The sequence below is a fragment of the Drosophila santomea genome, chromosome 3R (assembly GCF_016746245.2).
Source record: "Drosophila santomea strain STO CAGO 1482 chromosome 3R, Prin_Dsan_1.1, whole genome shotgun sequence".
Lineage (NCBI taxonomy): Eukaryota > Metazoa > Arthropoda > Insecta > Diptera > Drosophilidae > Drosophila > Drosophila santomea.
The window spans coordinates 1,298,804-1,319,305 of record NC_053019.2 but is presented as its reverse complement, the minus strand read 5'-3'; the positions used below and the strand labels follow the sequence as shown (position 1 = coordinate 1,319,305).

General features: G+C 40.1%; 2 protein-coding genes across 5 annotated transcripts; both read left to right on the top strand.

The window, feature by feature from the left end:
• Window positions 1-319: 319 nt before the first annotated feature.
• On the top strand, window positions 320-895 carry LOC120452152. The gene is made up of 2 exons (XM_039636242.1): window positions 320-615; window positions 679-895. The coding sequence occupies exons 1-2, from the start codon at window positions 355-357 to the stop codon at window positions 736-738; spliced, it is 321 nt and encodes a 106-aa protein (XP_039492176.1). The 5' UTR covers window positions 320-354; the 3' UTR covers window positions 739-895.
• Window positions 896-2,373: 1,478 nt separating this feature from the next.
• LOC120451518 (solute carrier family 22 member 3) lies at window positions 2,374-19,216 on the top strand. Of its 4 annotated transcripts, none has more exons than XM_039635280.2 (5): window positions 4,317-4,801; window positions 13,248-14,110; window positions 15,907-16,061; window positions 16,133-16,301; window positions 17,204-19,216. In XM_039635280.2, the coding sequence occupies exons 1-5, from the start codon at window positions 4,649-4,651 to the stop codon at window positions 18,183-18,185; spliced, it is 2,322 nt and encodes a 773-aa protein (XP_039491214.1). In that variant the 5' UTR covers window positions 4,317-4,648; the 3' UTR covers window positions 18,186-19,216. The 4 variants fall into 4 exon arrangements, with proteins under 4 accessions (XP_039491216.1, XP_039491214.1, XP_039491215.1 ...); XM_039635279.2 differs by lacking the exon at window positions 4,317-4,801 and adding an exon at window positions 6,556-7,026; XM_039635282.2 differs by lacking the exons at window positions 4,317-4,801; window positions 13,248-14,110 and adding an exon at window positions 2,374-2,512.
• Window positions 19,217-20,502: the final 1,286 nt, after the last annotated feature.

Sequence of the window (20,502 nt, the reverse complement as noted above, 5' to 3'; positions counted from 1 at the left end):
TCATCCCTGCCGACCATAACGCCGCCAAGCTGCAGAATACTGTCACGCTCACAATGTAGAATTAGGAAAGTTCGTGGTTTTTATACCCGTTACTCGTAGAGTAAAAGGGTATACTATATTCGTTGAAAAGTATAAGTACTATAACGAACGGCTAAAATAGATTAGAACGATTTGTGTGAATAATTCTCTAAGTAGAAAAGCTCACAATCTGCACATCGATCAATATAAAAATGTGCTCAGTGTTTCGAATTATCGCCCCATTAGCCGTAACCTAATTAATTTTCAATAAGTCATAGATCATTAAGCCGTTTATTTTAAATTGTTCAGAACTGTCCGATCTGTCGCTAACCAAACATGTCTAGTTCATTGTTGGCAATTTTCATTTTATTGTTGCTTATGACTGCCAATCTGGTTTCTTCATCTACAGGAATCACCGAAACACACTCAGAGTCTTCTGAAACTGGAACCGCCGTCCAGCAAGCAGGAGAATCACCTAACAGCACGAATAAGGATCAGAAAGATATAAGCTTTGAATCAACTAGCTATACCAAAGGCCTCGAGAAATGGAAAAAGGAGCGAGGTCGGCAGAAGAGATTCATACGGAATCCAAACTATGTGAGGGCTAACAAATTCTTTGATAAGGTCTTTAGAAATGAATTGGTATGGAAACGGTTTAAGGATCTTCCACCGCCTCATCCGGGATTTGGAGAGGAAACAACCGTCAGCCTGAACATATAACCAGTGGAATCTGTGAAATTTTCCTGTTTGCACTTTACATTATACCCCATATAAGGGAGACCATAATGACTGTGAAATTGCCAATGTAAACAACTTCAGCTCCACGGATTCCCAATGCAAATAAACGCAAAGCACAATAAATTGAATTAGCAGCAAATATTATCTCTCTCTTTTTTTGTGGAAAAAATATGATTGTCACCTGTTTTGTTGTGGCGTTTGTTTAATAGGTATCACTTAGATGGAAGCTGCGACAATCCGGGCGGGAGTTCAATAACAAGGTTAAGCGCGGCCCACTGGTGACGAAGTAATAGATATTTGCGATTTTCGTAAGTTTATTTACATCGGGAATCAACGCTGAGACGGCTTTCCAATAAATCTATCAAATGAAATTAGCATACATTTGTTGATTGATAGCATAGCATGGAAAGAAAATGATGAGGATATTGGCCATCGTGAGCATAGATTTTGGGGTATTCAGAAAGTTACCGATGAGTTAAAGAAGAAAAGGTTGTTTCTAGAATTGCTACATTTTTTACCCGTTTAAAAAGTTTATATTAAATTGCTTAACTGAATCGTTGTTGTCATTACCATGTGCTACCTTACATATAGCTACTCAATGTACCCTTAAAGAAACGATGGAAACATTTCATTTAAACATCTTATCAATGGAATATGCATCTTCAATAAAAATTGTTTATGTTTGAAGAAAGTCTTTGCAATATTTCAAACTGGTGAAGTGCTTTGAGTTTGGAAAATTCAAATCGGGACTGTGAAAGCATTTAAAACCGCAAATTTTCTAGAATAATATAATAACTTATAGAGATATGGTCTTTCATATCGATCGATATACTTTTGTACGTTTTTAGTATTATTAATATTAATATTAAAAAAAACAATCTAAATATCGAATGTCGTAGGTATCTTTTTAAAAGGCATGGGAACTGTTGCCTACAATCAGTTTTCGAGGAGTTGGCCAAAAAACGTGTCACGCTTTTGGCCTTTTGTTTGTTCGGCAATTATTGATTACTGACAATTAGTAATTATTGTTTAATTAATCCATCACATGATGGCGAGGAAAGCTAACTGCCAAACCGATGCCGATGCCGATGCCGAACCAGTTAAGCCAAAAGTTATGATGTAAAATTAGCTCGGCAGAACAGCCGGTAAATCAATTTGGCCAAAGCTAGCAAAAAAGCTGCAAATCAATGGAGCATGCGCAGCGTGCCGATATAAAAATTTCCGTGCTCGTTACTACTGTATCCGAGCTTTGTGATATGCGAGCATCCGAGAATCGGGATCCGAGTAGTACATATGTATATCTCAATCCGGAACGAGCGGGCGCGCGACTTCAGTTTGAAAAACGGCTTTCATTTTGCAACAAGCGCTAAATTGGTTGGGCAAACAGCTCGGGCTTCATTCGCAGGTTCACCCAGTTCGCAGTTCGCAGATCTCAGATAGCAGCTTGCCGTTCTTTTGATACATTGTTTATTAGCACACATATTTGCTTAATATATATAATATATCTGTTTGCCAGTTGGTGACATGTGTCTGTGCGAGTGTGAGTCTAAACTACTAGAGTTTTTGGCACTTTAAGTGAAGTGTGAAGAGAGCGATGGATCTGCCATCAGATCAGTATCCGTTCAATATTCACAGCGAGTGGGAGCCACAACGACCAGGAGATCCCCAGATTTCATTATCCAGTGAAAATATTCATTTGAGAATTATGATTACCAGAATAGGAAAGCCCTTTTGTCAGGACGTGTATCTCAAATAGGTGAGTCCGGATCTGCTACAAGATGCAGAGCATTTTTCCATCAATATATTAGTGCAATTGTAAAAAAATTAGGTGCGTGCCAAAGCTTGTGAAGGCTGAACATAAAGTTTTATACCCAGCAAATATTTTACAGTCCTGCTAAAAAGATAACATCGTGAGTTGGCCAAAGAAAATATTGATTTAATATCCCCATATCGTGCTCAACGAAAATTAAAGGGATTTAAGTAAGGTAAATTTTATTAGTCATAGATCAGATTGTTATTATAACACAAAGATATTGGAAGCAGTCCATTTCAAAGTATCGTTAAATACTGTTAGAAAAGAAAATCGGATTTAAATCGCTACTTTTATTTTCGACATCATAAATTCTGGATTTAACGCTGCTTAGACAGAAGGCACGTGTAATTAAAATTGTGAGAGGGCGGTTGGAAATTACGGAATTTCGTATCCCGACTTGAAATTTTTGTTAAGTATTCATAATGCAACTTGAAGTAAATATGCATGGGGCCAGTGGACTACTGCCTAATGCAATCGGTTGTCTGAAAAATAAGCCTTTACCTAAATATAGTAGGTATTTTAGAATACCTAGTTGTTGGAAAAGTATTACCTCTTAGGGGTTAATCGTCATAAAACAGCCCAATATTACTATTTATGGATGGCTCAAGTAATAGCTATGAAACTCGTATTGAAATTATTTCTTCTCCAAAGTAGCCAAAATAGAAAATACAAATCCTGCCTGCAGCAAATGCTTTGTACTTAATGCCACATTCTTGTTAAATCGCACTGAAATTACATGGAATTACAGATGAGAATAACCCTCAACGTCACTGGAATTATGACTTTTTCTACCAGGCACTGAGTCAGGCATTTCCATTGAACTACAACAAATTTGCACTCCATTTAAAATGCAAATCAATTAATACCAAGTTGTTCTATACAGAGGAACTTACAATTCATTTCACTTCGATGTGTGGGAAAATTTATAGATGGAATGCACACAGACTATGTGGCTTTTTTTCTATGCAAATAAGAATTCCAACAGGTTGCGAAGGTTTTCGTGAGAAAATTGTGCGGACATGGAGAAACAAGAAAATGGACATGGACATGCAAAAAAAGTGCCACACTTACATATGTATGTACATATGTATATTGGATATATGGGGTATGGTTTTACTATGGTATACAATAAGAAAGCCAATTTCGCTTGTTTACGGCCAGCCACGTAGTATTCTTGAAGTATTCTTTACTCGTAAAATTTATATTGAACCGTAAGTATATCCTTGTCAGATCAGCTTACAGCTTGATAGCCCCCGTGTCCGGACTTCTGTTTCGGCTGCTAAAAACAAAAATAAGTAAGACAACAATTAAGCAAATAATATGACAAAGATATGGAAAGGAAATAAAAAATAACACTTAAGCAAATATACCTGCAAGCGAAGGCGAAAGCAAAATGAATTGCCTCGTGACGCGTAGAACGAAGACTTTTGGCCGCCTCGCTTATTGGCAAGTGTACAATGGTACAAGATTTCGTGCGTAGCACGATGTGGATGTAGCAGTGAACTTATTTTGTCGCCACTCTCGACGCCCTGATAAACTTGAACTTGACTTTGGTGAGAGCCAGGAAACATATCTCATAGGTTGGGGACACCCAGTGCAGTTGCCAGAGAATCGACGCGAGTACTGCCACTTGAACACCACACCGACTATTAATAGATACCCTCGCGGCGCTCCTCTTCTTCCTGTTTGAGCGGAATCCGAGCTAACCCAGCAGATTCTGCGCTGCGAATTCTTTCGTAGTTCCAACTTGGCCCTTGCCACCTACACATTCTGCAAACTGCGAGAGCTCTTCTCGGTCTGATCTATTGAATCGGGTCGCATCGTAGTCGACCCGTTGGGTTTTACCGTTTTATCCACTTGGATAAAAGTCCATTAAAAATCAGCACTTGGGATTTTCCAATTCCCAATTGTTTGCCCGCCAAAAAAGTCGAGAACTTGGTCGATTTGATTTATTGAGAGCTATTGTTCGTCGGTGCCGTGATTATATAAAAAAGAATTGCACAACTAAATCGACGTAGAAGCATGAGATCGCAGCTGAATAGTTCATTTTAAATTACCAGATGCCATGAAAATGCTAAAATGAGCTTTATCCATCCCGATGCTCGTTTAATGGGGTCCAATGGGAACACATGCAGTTCCATGGAGGGATCTGTATCGAAATCGGAGGATGGCACTCGCAAGAGTCCTCTCACTGATCGGCTTGAGATAAAAATCGTGATGCTTAACGTTCAGGTGATTTATGAGAAGTACACCCAATCTAAACTAATCATTGTTTATATGTTTATATGTGGTTTAGCTATCAAGTGGCCGTAAACCATGAAGTGTAGGCAAGGTTTCAACAAATTCAATACCATTAAATTAAAATTTAAATTTGTGTAATATCACCTAATACCTTATTTTAATATCTTAACTGAATAATAATTTGTTTATCTATTTTTTTTTAAAAGTTTCTGAGAATTTCTATTGAAAGTATATAAATATAAACATACTAATGAACGTACAGAAAACTCGCCTATAATTTTCAATTGTTATATGTAATATGTATATTAACATTATATTTTTGAAGCATATGCCGCTGTCAAGATAATAGTCAGAAAACCGCAGCATGCTCATTATATTTATACCTTATCTCCCCAAACTTCCAAACTCACTTAATTTTTCCGTATATTTTCCCTAAAATGTTTACATGTGCGAAACGAAAACTTTTCGAATTGCCAATGTTCTTCGTGCCACACGGCGTAGGCGAAATAAACGCAATATCCCCAAGACAAAAGGGAACTTCTGGCTAATTTGTTTGCTGCTCGTGCCAATCGCATGGTTTCTTAAAATGAAGGTACACGCGTGCTGAGTGCATCCCCTGCCTCAAAGAATCCCCTTCCAACAATCCATTGTTTATGCCAAATTTTTTTTGGCGGGCGGCTGTAGAATTGAATTTGTAAGCAAACAAGCGATTCAATAGCTCCCTTGTGTATGACACCAACTATTTATGCTACTGCTACCAATCGCAGCATCTTCATGTCCCATTGTAAGAGCTGTACACGATTTCACAGCTCTGTACTTGGCTAGCAACAGCTTACTAATAGAAAATACTAATAGGATGGGAAAATATAGTTATACTGTTATCATAACAGTTTTAAATTAGAAAAAATTAATCCGATCAGATGTCCGCCAGAATGACGGGCTGTTTAATTTATCCCCATTTAACAAGTTTTATATTTAATGCTTTTATTACAATTTTTATGGAAAAAACAGTGGGGATAGAAAAAAGCACGCAGTGTCACGTGCGTCAGCACTTTGGCTTATTCTATTATTGCCAGGACTCCAATTAATAAAGCCAATTGGTGGAATATTTATATTTAATTTTCCGAGCGTTTATTGCCTTTCAATTGCGCTAACCAAAATGTATGTGCAAATATAAGAGGCACATTCGGCTTCGCCTTGCGGAGAGCCCTGTTTACGACTGGAGAGTCCTTCAGCGGCAGCTTCTTGGCTAAATCGGCTCAGTGGCACCCTGTAGCCAAAGCTCTGGCTCCAGTTTCGTCCGGATCCATTGGGCCTGTGGCCTGTGGCCCAAGGACAACGAAAGTAAAATTGGGCAACACGTGACCGACTCCACTAAATTCCTGCTCGGGAACGAAAAGGCATCAGAGAAAGCTTCTGCTTCTGCTTTCGTTTTCACTTTCACTTCGTGGCTGGGAAAAACGAACTCCAGTCGGAGGAGCTTTCCACCGCTTTTCAGCAAATCAGTTGCGCGTTGGGCGAACGCCAGCACCAATCGCCTCAATTTGTATCGCGGACACAGTTTTTTATATTCGTACAAACAATATTCGCATATTTGCATTTCTCGAGCGGGCCGAGACTTGTTAGAGCTCTTACTTTGGATTTTATTAAGTTTCTTAAACAATCAAAATAGATTTTAAATGAATTACTAAAATCGTATCATTCGACTAAAATGAAAACCCACTTATCATGTACCCACTTATAAATGTTGGTCAGTTCTATAAGCTGAATCCTATTTGATAAAAAATCGGTATAAATTAACCGAATAACACAAACTCAAAGCGGATCTAACCAATAAAGTGTGTAAAGAAGTGAACAAATTGGATTCAATGATCTAAGATTTGCCAAAACCCAGCGAGCAACCCCTCGCACATTTCACCGGTTTCAGACCCATTATGCTCACAGACATTGGCAGCAGTGCAATAACGGGTAACGGAAATACCACCAGTGGCCACAATAGTGGCTACGGTCATGTCCTAGTTAGCGGACTTTACTCGAACGACTCCTCCAGCGGAATCGGCAGTGCGAGCAGTAAGAAGTTGGCAACGGGCAGCGATGAGGCCAATGCCCAAAAGACGAGCAGTGCCAAAGGAGATGCTTATGAGGATGGCGACGACGACGACGAAGACGATGAAAATGAAGATGAGGACGATGATGAAGATGAGGATGAAACTACGGTACATGCTTCCAAGCAGTCGAGTGGGCTTTGCTGGGCGTTCTGGCAGCATATGCATGCGTAATTTTATGCTTATAATTAACCCTCTGCCGCAATCAGATATCCTAGAGCAAATTATGCATGTGACAGCGAGGGGCCGGGCCTTTAGTTAGGGTAGGATAATTTGTAGGGGACGGAAAAAAGCACCATGGGACTTCTTCATGGATATTCTTCTACTATAGTAGCTTTTTCATCCTTGAATTTTAAAGCTCGCTAGCCCGTAAAATAGGTTTACTTTCTTTTTGGGTGATATACAAAACTTTTAGTTCCTTTTTATTAAGGTCACAATTTGATAACGTCATGTATTTGAAACACTGAAGTCTGCGTATTAAATAATATACATATGCCTCTAGAGTCTAGACTTAACCTTCTTTCGATAGTTTGAAACCCAAACTTCAAAACCCACACATCCTGTCTAATTTGTCTGCCTGGACTAAAACTGTAGGCGAAGTTCATTTCATTATTTAAGCAATCATTCACAGACGCGAACGAGCACTCCGATCAAAAAAACACTTTCGCTGACGATTCCTTTGAGTGCGAATATGCATATTAGGGTATAAGGGTATTAGGGTATGCGAGTGAAGGAAAAAATATACAAAGCCACCAAGAAAATGAGGCAAATGGCCATTTTAAATGGTCTTTCTTTAGAAAATAAATTTCCTGCGAATGGTTGCCTTCGAGGCGCTTTGTTTTTGCTGAAAAAGACATCTTTTTGTCGTCATCAGCAGATATTTCATATTTATGGGAGCTGCTCCCCTGGCGATTTCAGTGGCAGGACTTTAATTAAAATCATCCACCGGTGACTCAAGGCAGTCTGGCTTGTGGAAGTTAAGTTTTCACTCTTAACGTTCTCGTGGGCCTCCAAGTGGCTTTCGTCGGGTGCTCTACTCATTAGTGAGTCTGCCACACGTGCGTGCTGACTATGGGAAACAAGAAGAAGAAGCTGAATACGGCACTGTTTAGCATGCGAATGGCGATAAACCTGAAAGTCAGAGACGTGTATTTCACATTCTGCCCAGATTATGTACATTTTGTACTTCTTATTTTACTTTCCATACAATACGCTACTCGTGTCAGGAAAATAATACCAAGATATTATTACAGGAGTGTCGTTGATAAATTTATTTATTTCGCATTAGCATGCTTCATTGTGGTTGATCTGAATCATAAAATCAAACTGTTTTTTATTTTCTTAAGGAAAGAAAACTTTGTCATATCATAATCGGTCCGTTAGCAAGCTGGAGCCTCTTTATTCAACCAGACTGGTGCTGTTGTTTGTTTGAATAATTTGTATGCGACCCCACGCCCAACTTGAGTTCTAAACCTTTCCAATTAGCCATACTCCAGGTTATTTCTTCCAGGCAGACACGCGAGTTTAGCTGCGGCAATCAGCAGAATTTTCAATTCGTTTTATAAGGTCGAATACAAAGGAGCATGTCGCAATTAGACACATTTTCCCATCCCAGATGCGTCTGGCTTAACTTGCTCAATCGTTTAAAATCCCGCATGTAAACAAACCAATTTCCATCGAGCTGAGAGATACCTTATTTGCATTTTATCTCTCTGATCTCCTAGCTAATGAACTATCTACATATCAATTAGAAATGTAATTTTACATACATGGAACTGGGTTTGTCTGCTGATAAAAAAAGACAAAAAATAATACAAATAAATTCACCAGTGTCCTCGTTGTCCGAATAGAACTCCTGATGTAGAGACACAGCATGCCAGAGTAATCGTAAAATTAAGGTGAAGTTTTGTGCTTGGCTTCGATGGGGGGTTTTGTAAAGAGTGTTGATTATCCTCAATTAATTTCCACTTGACTGCCCACTTCTAAATTGTAAGAATAACCCCTTGACGGTAGGTGCTTTAGGGTTGGATATATGTAGAAACCTCTTATCCCGTTTATGGTACTTCTGGGTGCAATTTTCCACGTTCAGGATGCGGGGCTTTCTGCAATCGCCAATAGGCTGCCAGTTGCCGGTCGTTTTGTATCTGCAAAGTAGTTCCTAATTTATTTAAATGATAAGCAGATAAGGCTTTTCTCTAAGCGTTCAGCTGTCTGCTAATTATAATTGGTTTTCTGAATGAACTCGAGTGGAGAGTCGAGGACCTATGAAGTTCGCCTCATTTCCATGGCGAACCCAATAAATGGTCCTGAGGTGAGTTTGGAAAGCTAAGGTTCTTAGGTTCAGTGCAAGGGCACTGAATGCCTTAAAACAAGGGGCAGCTGGCCGAAAAGTGTCATAAGACAAGGGCTCCTCATAAACTTTTCAGGCGCCCAGGGATGAAATAATTGATTTTCACTTTCATCTCCAAAACTTTTACTTTTAGTCGCACAATTCTTCCGGCACTTGGTGCATTTTTCTTAATTTTTTTTGTTATTCGAAATTCTCAATAATCAGTAGTATTGTTGGCCGCTTCATTATTTAGAGGGCTCATAGGTGTTACCCCACCTTTTGCATATATTTTTCTTTGTCTGGATTGTTTGAGACCACCTAAAAGTTCAGAGTCCTTTACTTTTCTGTACGATTTCCTGTGTGTTGTTTGTGGAACGAACAGAACAAATAATTGCAGAACAGTACTCAACGCAATTACTCCCAATATGGGGAAAACACAGCAACGGAAACCAGATGAGTACCCAAAACAATAGACCAGGCAGTTGCGTAAATACACTAAGGAAGTAGCATCACCCACGAGGCGGGTTTGATGGGGGCTGTCCTGATGAGTGGGGCTCTAACGAGTGTGAAAAGAATACTAATTCTCAGTTGGATGGAATTTTGTTCAAGTGCTAAAAATCGTATGAAAAGAAAACGTATACATATATATATGTATATATGCTGTTACATTATGTAGCATACATAAAAAATACCTCAAAAACGGGGTATAATATAGGCTTATTATTCCGCTCGTTTGGCTATCGCTAAACTTTAATTGTGAATGCATTTTGTCATGCAAGGTGGAAATTCAATCTTAATCTTAATCTTAAGTGGCCAAGCAAACGCTATCTTACTTTGCCGGATCAGAACGCATCTATCCTCCCCTAATTTGGTTTTCATCTATTAGGTTTAAGGTTGCCCTGCCTTGCAATATTGCCCCTCACTTTTTGAGTTCTGTATCCAATCAAAAAATGTACCTACAAAACACAGTACCATTGTGAATAATTTAACACACCAATTTTTTATTCGTATGAAAGTCCATCCGAAAGAACACTTTAAACGCTGAATGCTGTTTATTCGTCTGTCATATTCTTTATACTTTTCCCTGTCACCAAGTCATTCACACAAATCTGAACTGAGATGCGGCGGAAAACAATGGAAAGCTTTCATAGCAATAGAAATATTAATGGAAAAAGGAATCAACCCCTCACAAAATGTATGCGTATCCTTCATCTAAGCATTCCAAGAATGTGACAAATTCCAGTGAATCAGGGGCAAAAGCCTACAATTCCACGGATCTTATGTATGGGATTCGTCATTTATCCCACTGCCAAGGAAGACAGAATTTCAAAGGAAGACGACCTGGCCCACATGCATTCAGTGGAAGAGTTGTCAAATTCAATTGCTGGTACCCATAAAACGGAGACAAAAGTGAAAAGGAAGCAAGTCATAAATCATGGCCAGAAATTGGTGAGCTGGAAACAGGATCAAGGTCTTGAGCAGGCAAATTTTATTTACTTTTAGATTCTTGGAGTTTTATATTTCCCAAAAAATTATAGTGTCAGTATCATGATAACGCAAATTTTATTTGTCTCCTTGAAGTTATCGTCTATTATTTACTCACTTTAAACCTTTTGGACTTACTATTGTTCGGCAATGAATGAAGTTAGAAAGCACTTGATTAAACAGAAGGCGACGCTAACTTAAATAACATTACAACAGTTTATGGACCAGCAATAAACGAAGCAATTAAGCCGATTATCAAAGGGTGGGTGATAAAACTTTGTTGGATACACACTCCCCCAGTTGGCTAGTGGCTTTAGGAGCTCCTTCAATCCTTCAATATGCCATTAGAAACAATGCCAACGCCTGGGATGTTGGCATAAAAACAATATGCAATACATAACGCATACGCCACGCTGCGCCAAATGGTTTCGACAGTTCGCCATGGAAGGCATAAGTTTAGACGTACCTTGCAGGGGAAAGATAGGGATGCCGTGGCCTGGGTTCTGTATTCTATAGGTTTTGGCCCATTCTGGATACTGGCGCAGTCTGCGGGGCCAGCAAAACTCGTCAAATATTTATTCCAGTTTTCGTCTGGCTCTGCGTCTGGTCACGATGTTGTGACACCGCTAACTCGAAAAGGTCATATAGACTTTAATAGCCCCAATAGCCGCAACAAGTTTGACAGTTCACAGCCCTGAAGCTCCTTTGCATGTCTTCAGCCTGAAGATAATGGGACTAGCCATTTCTATTAATTGAGCATCTATTTTCGGGACATTAAGTTACACATTTTTTACGGCGGAGAGCTGCGTTTTCATAACATTTATGTAACAAATTTTTAGCTGTCAACCTTTTAGCTTAGAACTAATTATGTGAGTTCAGTATTTTTCTACCAACTTGTTATCGCAATAACCAGAAAACTTAACTAATTATAACTTAACTTAACTTATATTGCCGAGAAAAGGAAACTCATCTTTCCAGAATCAAAGCCAAACGAGCCCTCGTTTTTGTTTTAATTACAAAATGTCCTTTCTTGCAATGAAAATATGTATTCCCTCACCACTTTCATATGTATTTCATACAAGTATATTCATACGCCAGAATACCCATTTTGCCGGGCAGCGTTTTCAATTTAATGGGGAATTGCAATAAATAAGCTATTATAATATTCAGGAGGTGGTAGTCCCTCCAGGAGATAAAATAAGATTAGACTGAAAAAAAAACAATTTGCCGACTAGTTGGGCACCTAAGTGCTTCTCATCTAGTAGAAAATTGGGATACGTTGTGGGCAACAAATTGTGCAGTACGAAGCAGATTTATGGTAGCTGCGGGAAATATCCTTAATTATGTCTGATAGGGCAATTTGGGAGAACTTTGTGCGTTCCATCAGTCATCTTGCAAGGACCAGGCGGAAATTCTTTCTGTGCTTCTCTGCACAGCGGTGGGGGCTTGTGAAGAAATTATCGCTGGATTTTCTTTCTTATTAATAAATCGATTTTATGACACCGGTCTCTGATACTGTATACTGAATATGAATGATGTTTTTATTGCGTACTGTGTAAAACTAAGGGCTCTTTCAAAACGATGTTAATGATATGCAATCGTTGACCAATTCTATCCAATGATGCGCTGAAAAGCTTACAAATTTTAGCAATTACCTTGGAAGCGACTGGAATGAACCATTCGTCACGTGACGCATAAAATTGAGTTTGCCAATACTGATAAAAATATGAGACTCAAACAATCGGCATTAACCTTAGAGGTATTTGCCCAGCTGCTGGCAGCAAGGGAGAACGCTATAGTCGAGTTCCCCGACTATCTGATACCCGTTACTCAGCTAGTGGAAGGGAGAAGGAGTCTTAAACACAGTTTTTGGCGGTTTGTAGGCGTTATAGTGGGCGTGGCAGAAAGTTTTTTGGCAAATCAATAGAAATTTACAGGACTAATACAAAAATGAAAAAATTTCAAAACATTTTTCAAAAGTGTGGGCGTAGCAGCTTTGGGCGGTTTGTGGGCGTTAGAGTGGGCGTGGCAAAAAGTTTTTTGGCAAATCGATAGAAATTTACAAGACCAATACAAAAATGAAAAAATATCAAAACATTTTTCAAAAGTGTGGGCGTTAGAGTGGGCGTGGCAGCATGATTCGACAAACTTGCGCTGCGTCTATGTCTCTGGAATCTGCATGCTGAATCTCAACTTTCTAGCTTTTATAGTTTCTGAGATCTCGACGTTCATACGGACGGACAGACGGAAGGACAGACGGACGGACAGACGGACATGGCCAGATCGACTCGGCTATTGATCCTGATTAAGAATATATATACTTTATATGGTCGGAAACACTTCCTTCTGCCTGTTACATACATTTCAACGAATCTTGTATACCCTTTTACTCTACGAGTAACGGGTATAAAAACTGTTTTGGGTATTCTCAATTTCAACGCAACTTAGTCATAGTTAATTCGTCTTAGCCAAAAAAATTCGAATTAGTATCTATATCCTATTATATTTTCCTACGCAGGCGGAATACCCTTTACTGCCCCTAAACGACGGCGCGCCATTGCCCCCTCAAGTCCACAGTTCCTCGTACATATCAGCCAGTAGGTCGCCCCACTTCGGCGCCCTAGCTGGGGACCTTGAGCCAAAGTACCTCACACTACCACCCACTTCCCCGTCCAACGAGAAAGCCAAGTGCGAAGCCAAGGGTCCGAAAGGAGAGACGAACAACAACAACAGCACCAGCAGCAACCACAATCGCGAGGGTACCCATAGGCGCCAGCACGAGTATCAGCTCTATCCCAACGACACCTTCGCTCGACTGGAGGGAAAGTCCCCGAAGCCAAACACCAAGATGCAGACCAAGGTGGATGCGGTGGGGCGGATCACGGGTCCGTGGGGAAAGTGGCAGCTGCGCACGGTGCTACTGATCTTCTTGTGCAAGATTCCATCCTCCTGGTTCATGGCCTGCATCATTTTCACGGCCCCAGCACCGAGACACGGCGAGTTCTTCTGCAAGCCCCCCAACACAATTGAAGCCCAGAACCAAACGCAGTGGATCAAGGTCTCGCATCCGCAAAAGGAGGAGAGCGACGACCAGGAGTTCAGCATTGACTTCTGTAACGTTTACCAGGACGCCCAGGAGCACGCCCATCACTATTACAACTACGAGAACAGTGACCAGGAGCCGCGCGTGTGGGAGAAGCCCCTGAATCGCAACTCCAACGTAATTCCCTGTACGGAGTTCCAGCACGAGTCAGACTACCACTCGGTGGTCACGCAGTACGACTTGGTCTGCTCCCGGGACATTCTCGTTTCCGTCACCCAGTTCTTCCACCTCTTTGGCGTGCTCACCGGCGGCATTCTTGCTAATCAGCTGCTGAAATAGTAAGTAAGGGTTCAATTCCCTAGTGTCGAATGCGACAATAGTAAGCACTAAAACTGAATGCATACACTTATTTAGTGTTAGTCATTCTAATAGGTGATAGATAGTATAGGAAATATTATAAAACAAGAGAGAACGCTATAGTCGAGTTCCCCGACTATCTGATACCCGTTACTCAGCTAGTGGAAGTGCAAAGGAGAGTCTTCAACAGTTTTTGGCGATCTGTGGGCGTTAGAGTGGGCGTGGCAAAAAGTTTTTTGGCAAATCGATAGAAATTTGCAAAACTAATACAAAAATGAAAAAATATCGAAACATTTTTTAAAAGTGTGAGCTTGGCAGCTTTGGGCGGTTTGTGGGCGTTAGAGTGGGCGTGGCAAAAAGTTTTATGGCAAATCGATAGAAATTTGCAAAACTAATACAAAAATGAAAAAATATCGAAACATTTTTCAAAAGTGTGAGCGTGGCAGCTTTGGGCGGTTTGTGGGCGTTAGAGTGGGCGTGGCAAAAAGCTTTTTGACAAAACGATAGAAATTTACAACACCAATACAAAAATGAAAAAATATCAAAACATTTTTCAAAAGTGTGGGCGTGGCAGTTTTGGGCGGTTTGTGGGCGTTAGAGTGGGCGTGGCAGCATGATTCGACAAACTTGCGCTGCGTCTATGTCTCTGGAGTCTGTATGCTTAATCTCAACTTTCTAGCTTTTGTAGTTCCTGAGATCGCGACGTTCATACGGACAGACAGACGGACGGACAGACGGACGGACAGACGGACATGGCCAAATCGACTCGGCTATTGATCCTGATCAAGAATATATATACTTTATATGGTCGGAAACGCTTCCTTCTGCCTGTTACATACTTTTCAACGAATCTAGTATACCCTTTTACTCTACGAGTATAAAAACAGAACTTAAAATTCAGAAAAATGCATGAAATCTTTATTTGAATCTATAGTAGGATCCATATTAATACATTTTTTAAGATTATCTTAAGCCAATGTTGACCGTGACTGCGCCTCAGATGGTCCGTCCGCTTATACAATTTTTGACATACTCTTTCCAAATTTTCGGCAGTATAAATGAACTGTGTTTGTCTGTAAAGTCATGAGCATTAACATAGCCCTACGAAAAATAGTCAAAAGGCGTAAAGTCAAACGATCTTGGCGGCCAATTGACCAATCCCGAACTTGAAATAAAAGGTTTACCGAAATATCCTCTCAATAAGTCCATTGTTACGCGTGCTGTGTGGCTGTGACAGTGTCTGGTTGCAACAACAAGTCATGCAAGTCAAGCTGTTGCATTTTGGGCAACATAAAGTTGGATCCTCACACGGAAGCGCTAACCATTCACAGTTACGTTACGATTTCTGGCTCATCTTGACTCCAAAGTCGAAACTTATGCTTATTTACGAACCCATTGAGCCAAAAATGATTTTCGCCGCTGAACAATATTTTTCGATTAAAAAAATTGGATCCTTGGCACGCATTTTGATAATAAAATTCAATACTTTGCAAGCGTATCGTGCGTGAGCTGTTTAAACCAGTGTTGCCAAAAAGATAATATCTATTATCTAATATCTAAAGATATTACCTCTTTAATGAACATAGTCCACCCTTTTCTTTACTAGTGACGGATATTAATACTATTTATTCCTTGATTTCGGGAAGACCTCTCTGATGGAGAGCATTCCAAACTAAAAGGCTTTGTATTATATAAACTACAAAAATTATATAAAAAGATACTCGTAATAATTAAAATACTAAATTTGTGTTTCAATATTTCTCTTTTCCACTTTTAGTTTTAGCCCCCGAAATGTGATGCTCTTCGGCATGATCACACAGATATTTTGTGGTAACCTCACGGGGCACGTGGCCTCCTACGAGCTACATGTGTTCTTCCGGTGTCTCTCCGCCGTATGCTGTGCCCAGATGTACACGGCCGGAGGCCAAATCAGTAAGTGGCATGACTTGGTTTACTTATAAGTGGTAATGTCTAATGGATTTTAAATTGTTTTCTCTTTACAGTGGCCGACATAACAGGGGGAAAGTACCGAACGTGCGTCTTCACGCTGTTTGAGCAGTTCTGGTCTATAGGAGTAATGATGTTGCCCGGAGTAGCCAGCTTCTGGTCCAGCTGGTCCCACCTCTACATGGCCATCTCGTGGCCAACTGTGATACTAATTTATCTGTGGCAGTGAGTAATCGAAAACAGTTAGGTATTGATAACAAGCTCGTAGAGTGTATATTAGATTCGTATAAGTAACGTATTACCTTCTGCCATGTAGGCAGGACTACTAGCCAAGTCGATCTGACCATAGCCGTAATGCCATAGATGGTCCCGCCCACTCTTACGCCCACAATTCGGTCAAGCATATACTTTTGCAAAATGTATTCTTTTATTTTAGTACATATTCAATTTTTCCATGTGCCAAAAGAAATGTTTTGTATGTATATATACCCGTTACTCGTACAGCAAAAGGGTATACTAGATTCGTTGAAAAGTATGTAAAAAGCAGAAGGAAGCGTTTACGACCATATAAAGTATATATATTCCTAATCAGGATCAATAGTCGAGTCGATCTGACCATTTCCGTCTTACCGTCCGTGTGAACGTCGAGAAAGACTAATAATAAATAGAAACAAGATAGAATGCTATAGTCGAGTTCCCCGACTATATGATACCTGTTACTCACCTGTGGAACTTAAAGGAGAAATTTCCACGCTAACAGTATTTGGCGGCTTGTGGGCGTTAGCGTGGGCGTAACAAAAAAAATGTTTGGCAAATCGAGAGAAATTTACAAGACTAACAAAAATGTGGAAAAATATTAAAACATTTTCCAAAAGTGCGTGGGTGGCAGTTTTTGGCGATATGTCGACGTTGCAAAAAGTTTTCTTGCAAATCGATATAGATTTTTAAGACTAATTAAAAGATATCAAAACTTTTTTTAAAGTGTGAGCTTTATGCTTTATGCGGCTTGTTGGCAGCAACAAAAAGACAATAAGTGGAACACATGGCAGTTCCATTCATGTTTGCTACATGTACACTCAACATATTGTGGCCCGTACTGACACCTTCATCTTGGATCCTTTTTGCAGGTGGATTCCCGACTCGCCGCGATGGCTGATCGCCCGCGGACGCACTCAGGACGCCAAGAAGATCTTGCTGGAGTGCGTGGAGGTAAATGGGACGGGCTACAACCTGCCGCACGACATAGACCAGCAGCTGGACCTGCAGGCACAGACCGCCATGGACGCTCCTCCGCCGAGTGGGTGGTGGTCCATTTGGAAAGGAGAACGAGCGGTGAGACACATTGTGTGTGTGCACCTGGCCTGGTCGCTATACATTGTGGTCTACTACGGCATGCTGCTCAATATCCGCTCCTTCAGTCGCGACCACCTTTACATAAACACCTTCTTCGCGGGCTTTAGCGAGATGATAGGCACTTTTTTCGGGCTCTTCCTGATTCTTAAGACCACCCGCAAGTGGCTGTGGACAGGACTCTTCAACATCGTGGCAGGCTTCATTGCCTATTGCGGCTGGCTGGTTCCGAAGCCCAGCGTAATTGGACTGGATGCGAATGTAGCCCTGCTGATGTGCTCGGCCATGGTCTCCAAGATGGCCATTTCCACTACGCTCAGTATACTGACAACCTGCACGGTGGAGCTGGTTTCAGATGACAAAAAAAAGATCACTTCCTTCTCCACGATTTGCTGGGCCCGCTTCTGGCTGCTGGGAGCGCCCTTTATTGGATCCACAGTGGTCTTCGGCCAGCTCATTCCCCAGACGGCCTTTGCCTCTCTGGCCATTCTCGGTGGCCTGTGCACGTCCCTGATCAGCAGTCCAAGGACACATCCCATCTTAGGGCCTTCCTCGCCTGCTGCACAGGGAACCCAGAACATGACCTCACAGTTCACCATCATTGACAACATGGACAACAAGGCCTACACGCCCACCTCGAAGACCATCCACTCGAACAGCACCATTTTAAAACTTAACACGCCGCAATCGAATCTACCTCCTCAACTAATGCCCGGCATTTGGACGACCAAGATAATCGAAGATGGCCCACCTATGTGAACAGCTTTCAGAAAGTGTGCATTAACAAATTAGCCGTGTGATTGGACTTGAGATATAGAAGCATTTCTATAACCCAGGATTGAAGTCTTTATGATAATAAACTAGATGTTAAGGTGAAGAAGCAGATGTTCAAAGTTAAGATAGTGCTAAATTCACAGCTAGAGCAGCGTTCTGGTTCACTTTGGTGGTGCTGTGACTTCTAAACTATAGTCTATAAAATATACCTTTAGCCTGCTTAATGAGTTAAGGTTTACTGTAAGGCTACGGTTTTTAAGGGGAAGAGTCAAGATAGTACTAGAATTTTCGCACATGTTAGTAGTACCTCAACTTTATCCTTTATCGGACTGGTCAAATGAGAAAGCCTTGCGCACTTGAAAACAAAAGTATATTACTAAGTAGGCAACCCTTAAGCTTTATGCTATGGAATAGAATATTCGAGCAAACTATTTTAAATGGATATTTACGCTCGCCAACAAAACCCAAAACCCATACATATATTTTTCATTGCCCTTAAATTTTAGGGCCTAGTTTATTTGAGTCTGGGGTAAGCTTCAGAGCAGCCATAATTAGTAGTCTTTAAAGCAAGTAAGTCAGATGTGGAGCACACCTTGGGAAAACGGGAAAAGTCCAGTATTAAGCAGTCACTATTAAACCAAATCCTTTTAAAGGCCTGTGGTTCCACATTAAGTGATTGTGTTGTAAACACCTGGAGAGAATTACATAAAAAGACATAAGAGTAGTTACACAATATTTACCTTAACCTTATCTATTATTACTAATTGATTAGCAAAAAAAATTATATTAGTAATATTAGCATACCTCTTAAATAATTTACTTCGGTTACGTATTATATTTATCAATTACCAAGCTAATTTAATATAAATCAATTAGTAGTTTTCAGGCTCTATCATCTAGTAAATACGCTTAGCAACTTGTTGAATGTTTTCTGATATTGGTTACTACATGAATGGTAATGTTATACATGGGAAAAGAGCAATATTTTTCTAATAAAGTATCACCATAAAAACGAATTGATTTATCTTTTATTATGGCTTAGTCGATTTTAAAAATGAACAAGCGAGAGCGCTATAGTGGATTTCCTCGTCTTTTAGATAGCTGTTACATAGCTAGTGATAAGATAATAAAAAAAAAATAAAATTTAAAATGTCGCGACAGTTTCGGGCGACAAATAGGGGTAAACAAATTTTTTAAAGTTTGACAGTTTTAGTCGACTTGTGTGTCTTAGAGTGGGCGTTCCAGTTATCTGAAAAAGACTTGCACTGCGTTAGAGTAACTAAAATTGGCATGCTTAATCCCGAGATCACAGCGTTTTTACGGACAGGCGGGCAAAAAGACAGACATGGCAGATTGACCGGCTAGTGATACTGAAAGGTAACGCTAAAACTAAAAGGATTGGCTCAGGAGAACAATCGGCGAAAATGTAACAAGAGAAAACGCTATAGTCGAGTTCCTCGACCATCTGATACCCGTTACTCAGCTAGTGGAAGTGCGAAGGTGAAATTCAAACACTGACAGTTTGGTGGTTTGTGAGCGTGTCAAAAAGAGATAAATTTACGGGAGCCTAGAAAATAATTTGTTGTCAAAAAAATGTAATGATAACTTTTGAATGTTTACACTTTTAAACATTTTACTTTTAAGTGTGTCAATGTACTGGTAATGGTAAATGGTAAATGGTAAATGTAATGGTAAATACAGTAGAATCCGGTTATAACGACTCCGCTTATAGCGTCAGTCCGGATATTGCGACGGAAACTCGATGGCTTGGTTGGTCCCCATACAAAGTAATATTAAAGGACCTCCGCTTAGTACGTCCCCGCTTTTAGTGACAAACCGCTTATACCGACGAGATTTTTCATAATTCAACCGGATATTGCAACGTGCCAAACAAAAAATACAGCAAAATAATGCCAACAAATTTAAGCATCAAAACGACTCAAACGACTCTGTTAGAAATGTATGTACATATCTATCAACAGTGTTGGGACAGGTACGCTATATTTTTACCTAGGTAAGGTACAAGGTTTTTACAAAAATAAGTACCTAGGCAAGGTAAAAGGTTTTCAAATTTTTCTGTACCTAGGAAAAGATAAAAGGTAAAAACAAGTATACGAATTTTTAAATTTTTTATTCGGTACTTTTTAAAATTAAAATAACAATTCATATTTCTTTCTTCAAATTATTACCGAACGCAAATTTTGTTGTTCAGCTATGTACCTGGCTTGAGCTTTGGAAACAGAAGAAATTTGCTCGCTTAGGCTCTGATGATTTATTCTCTTCTTTTTTTGCCACTTTTGAT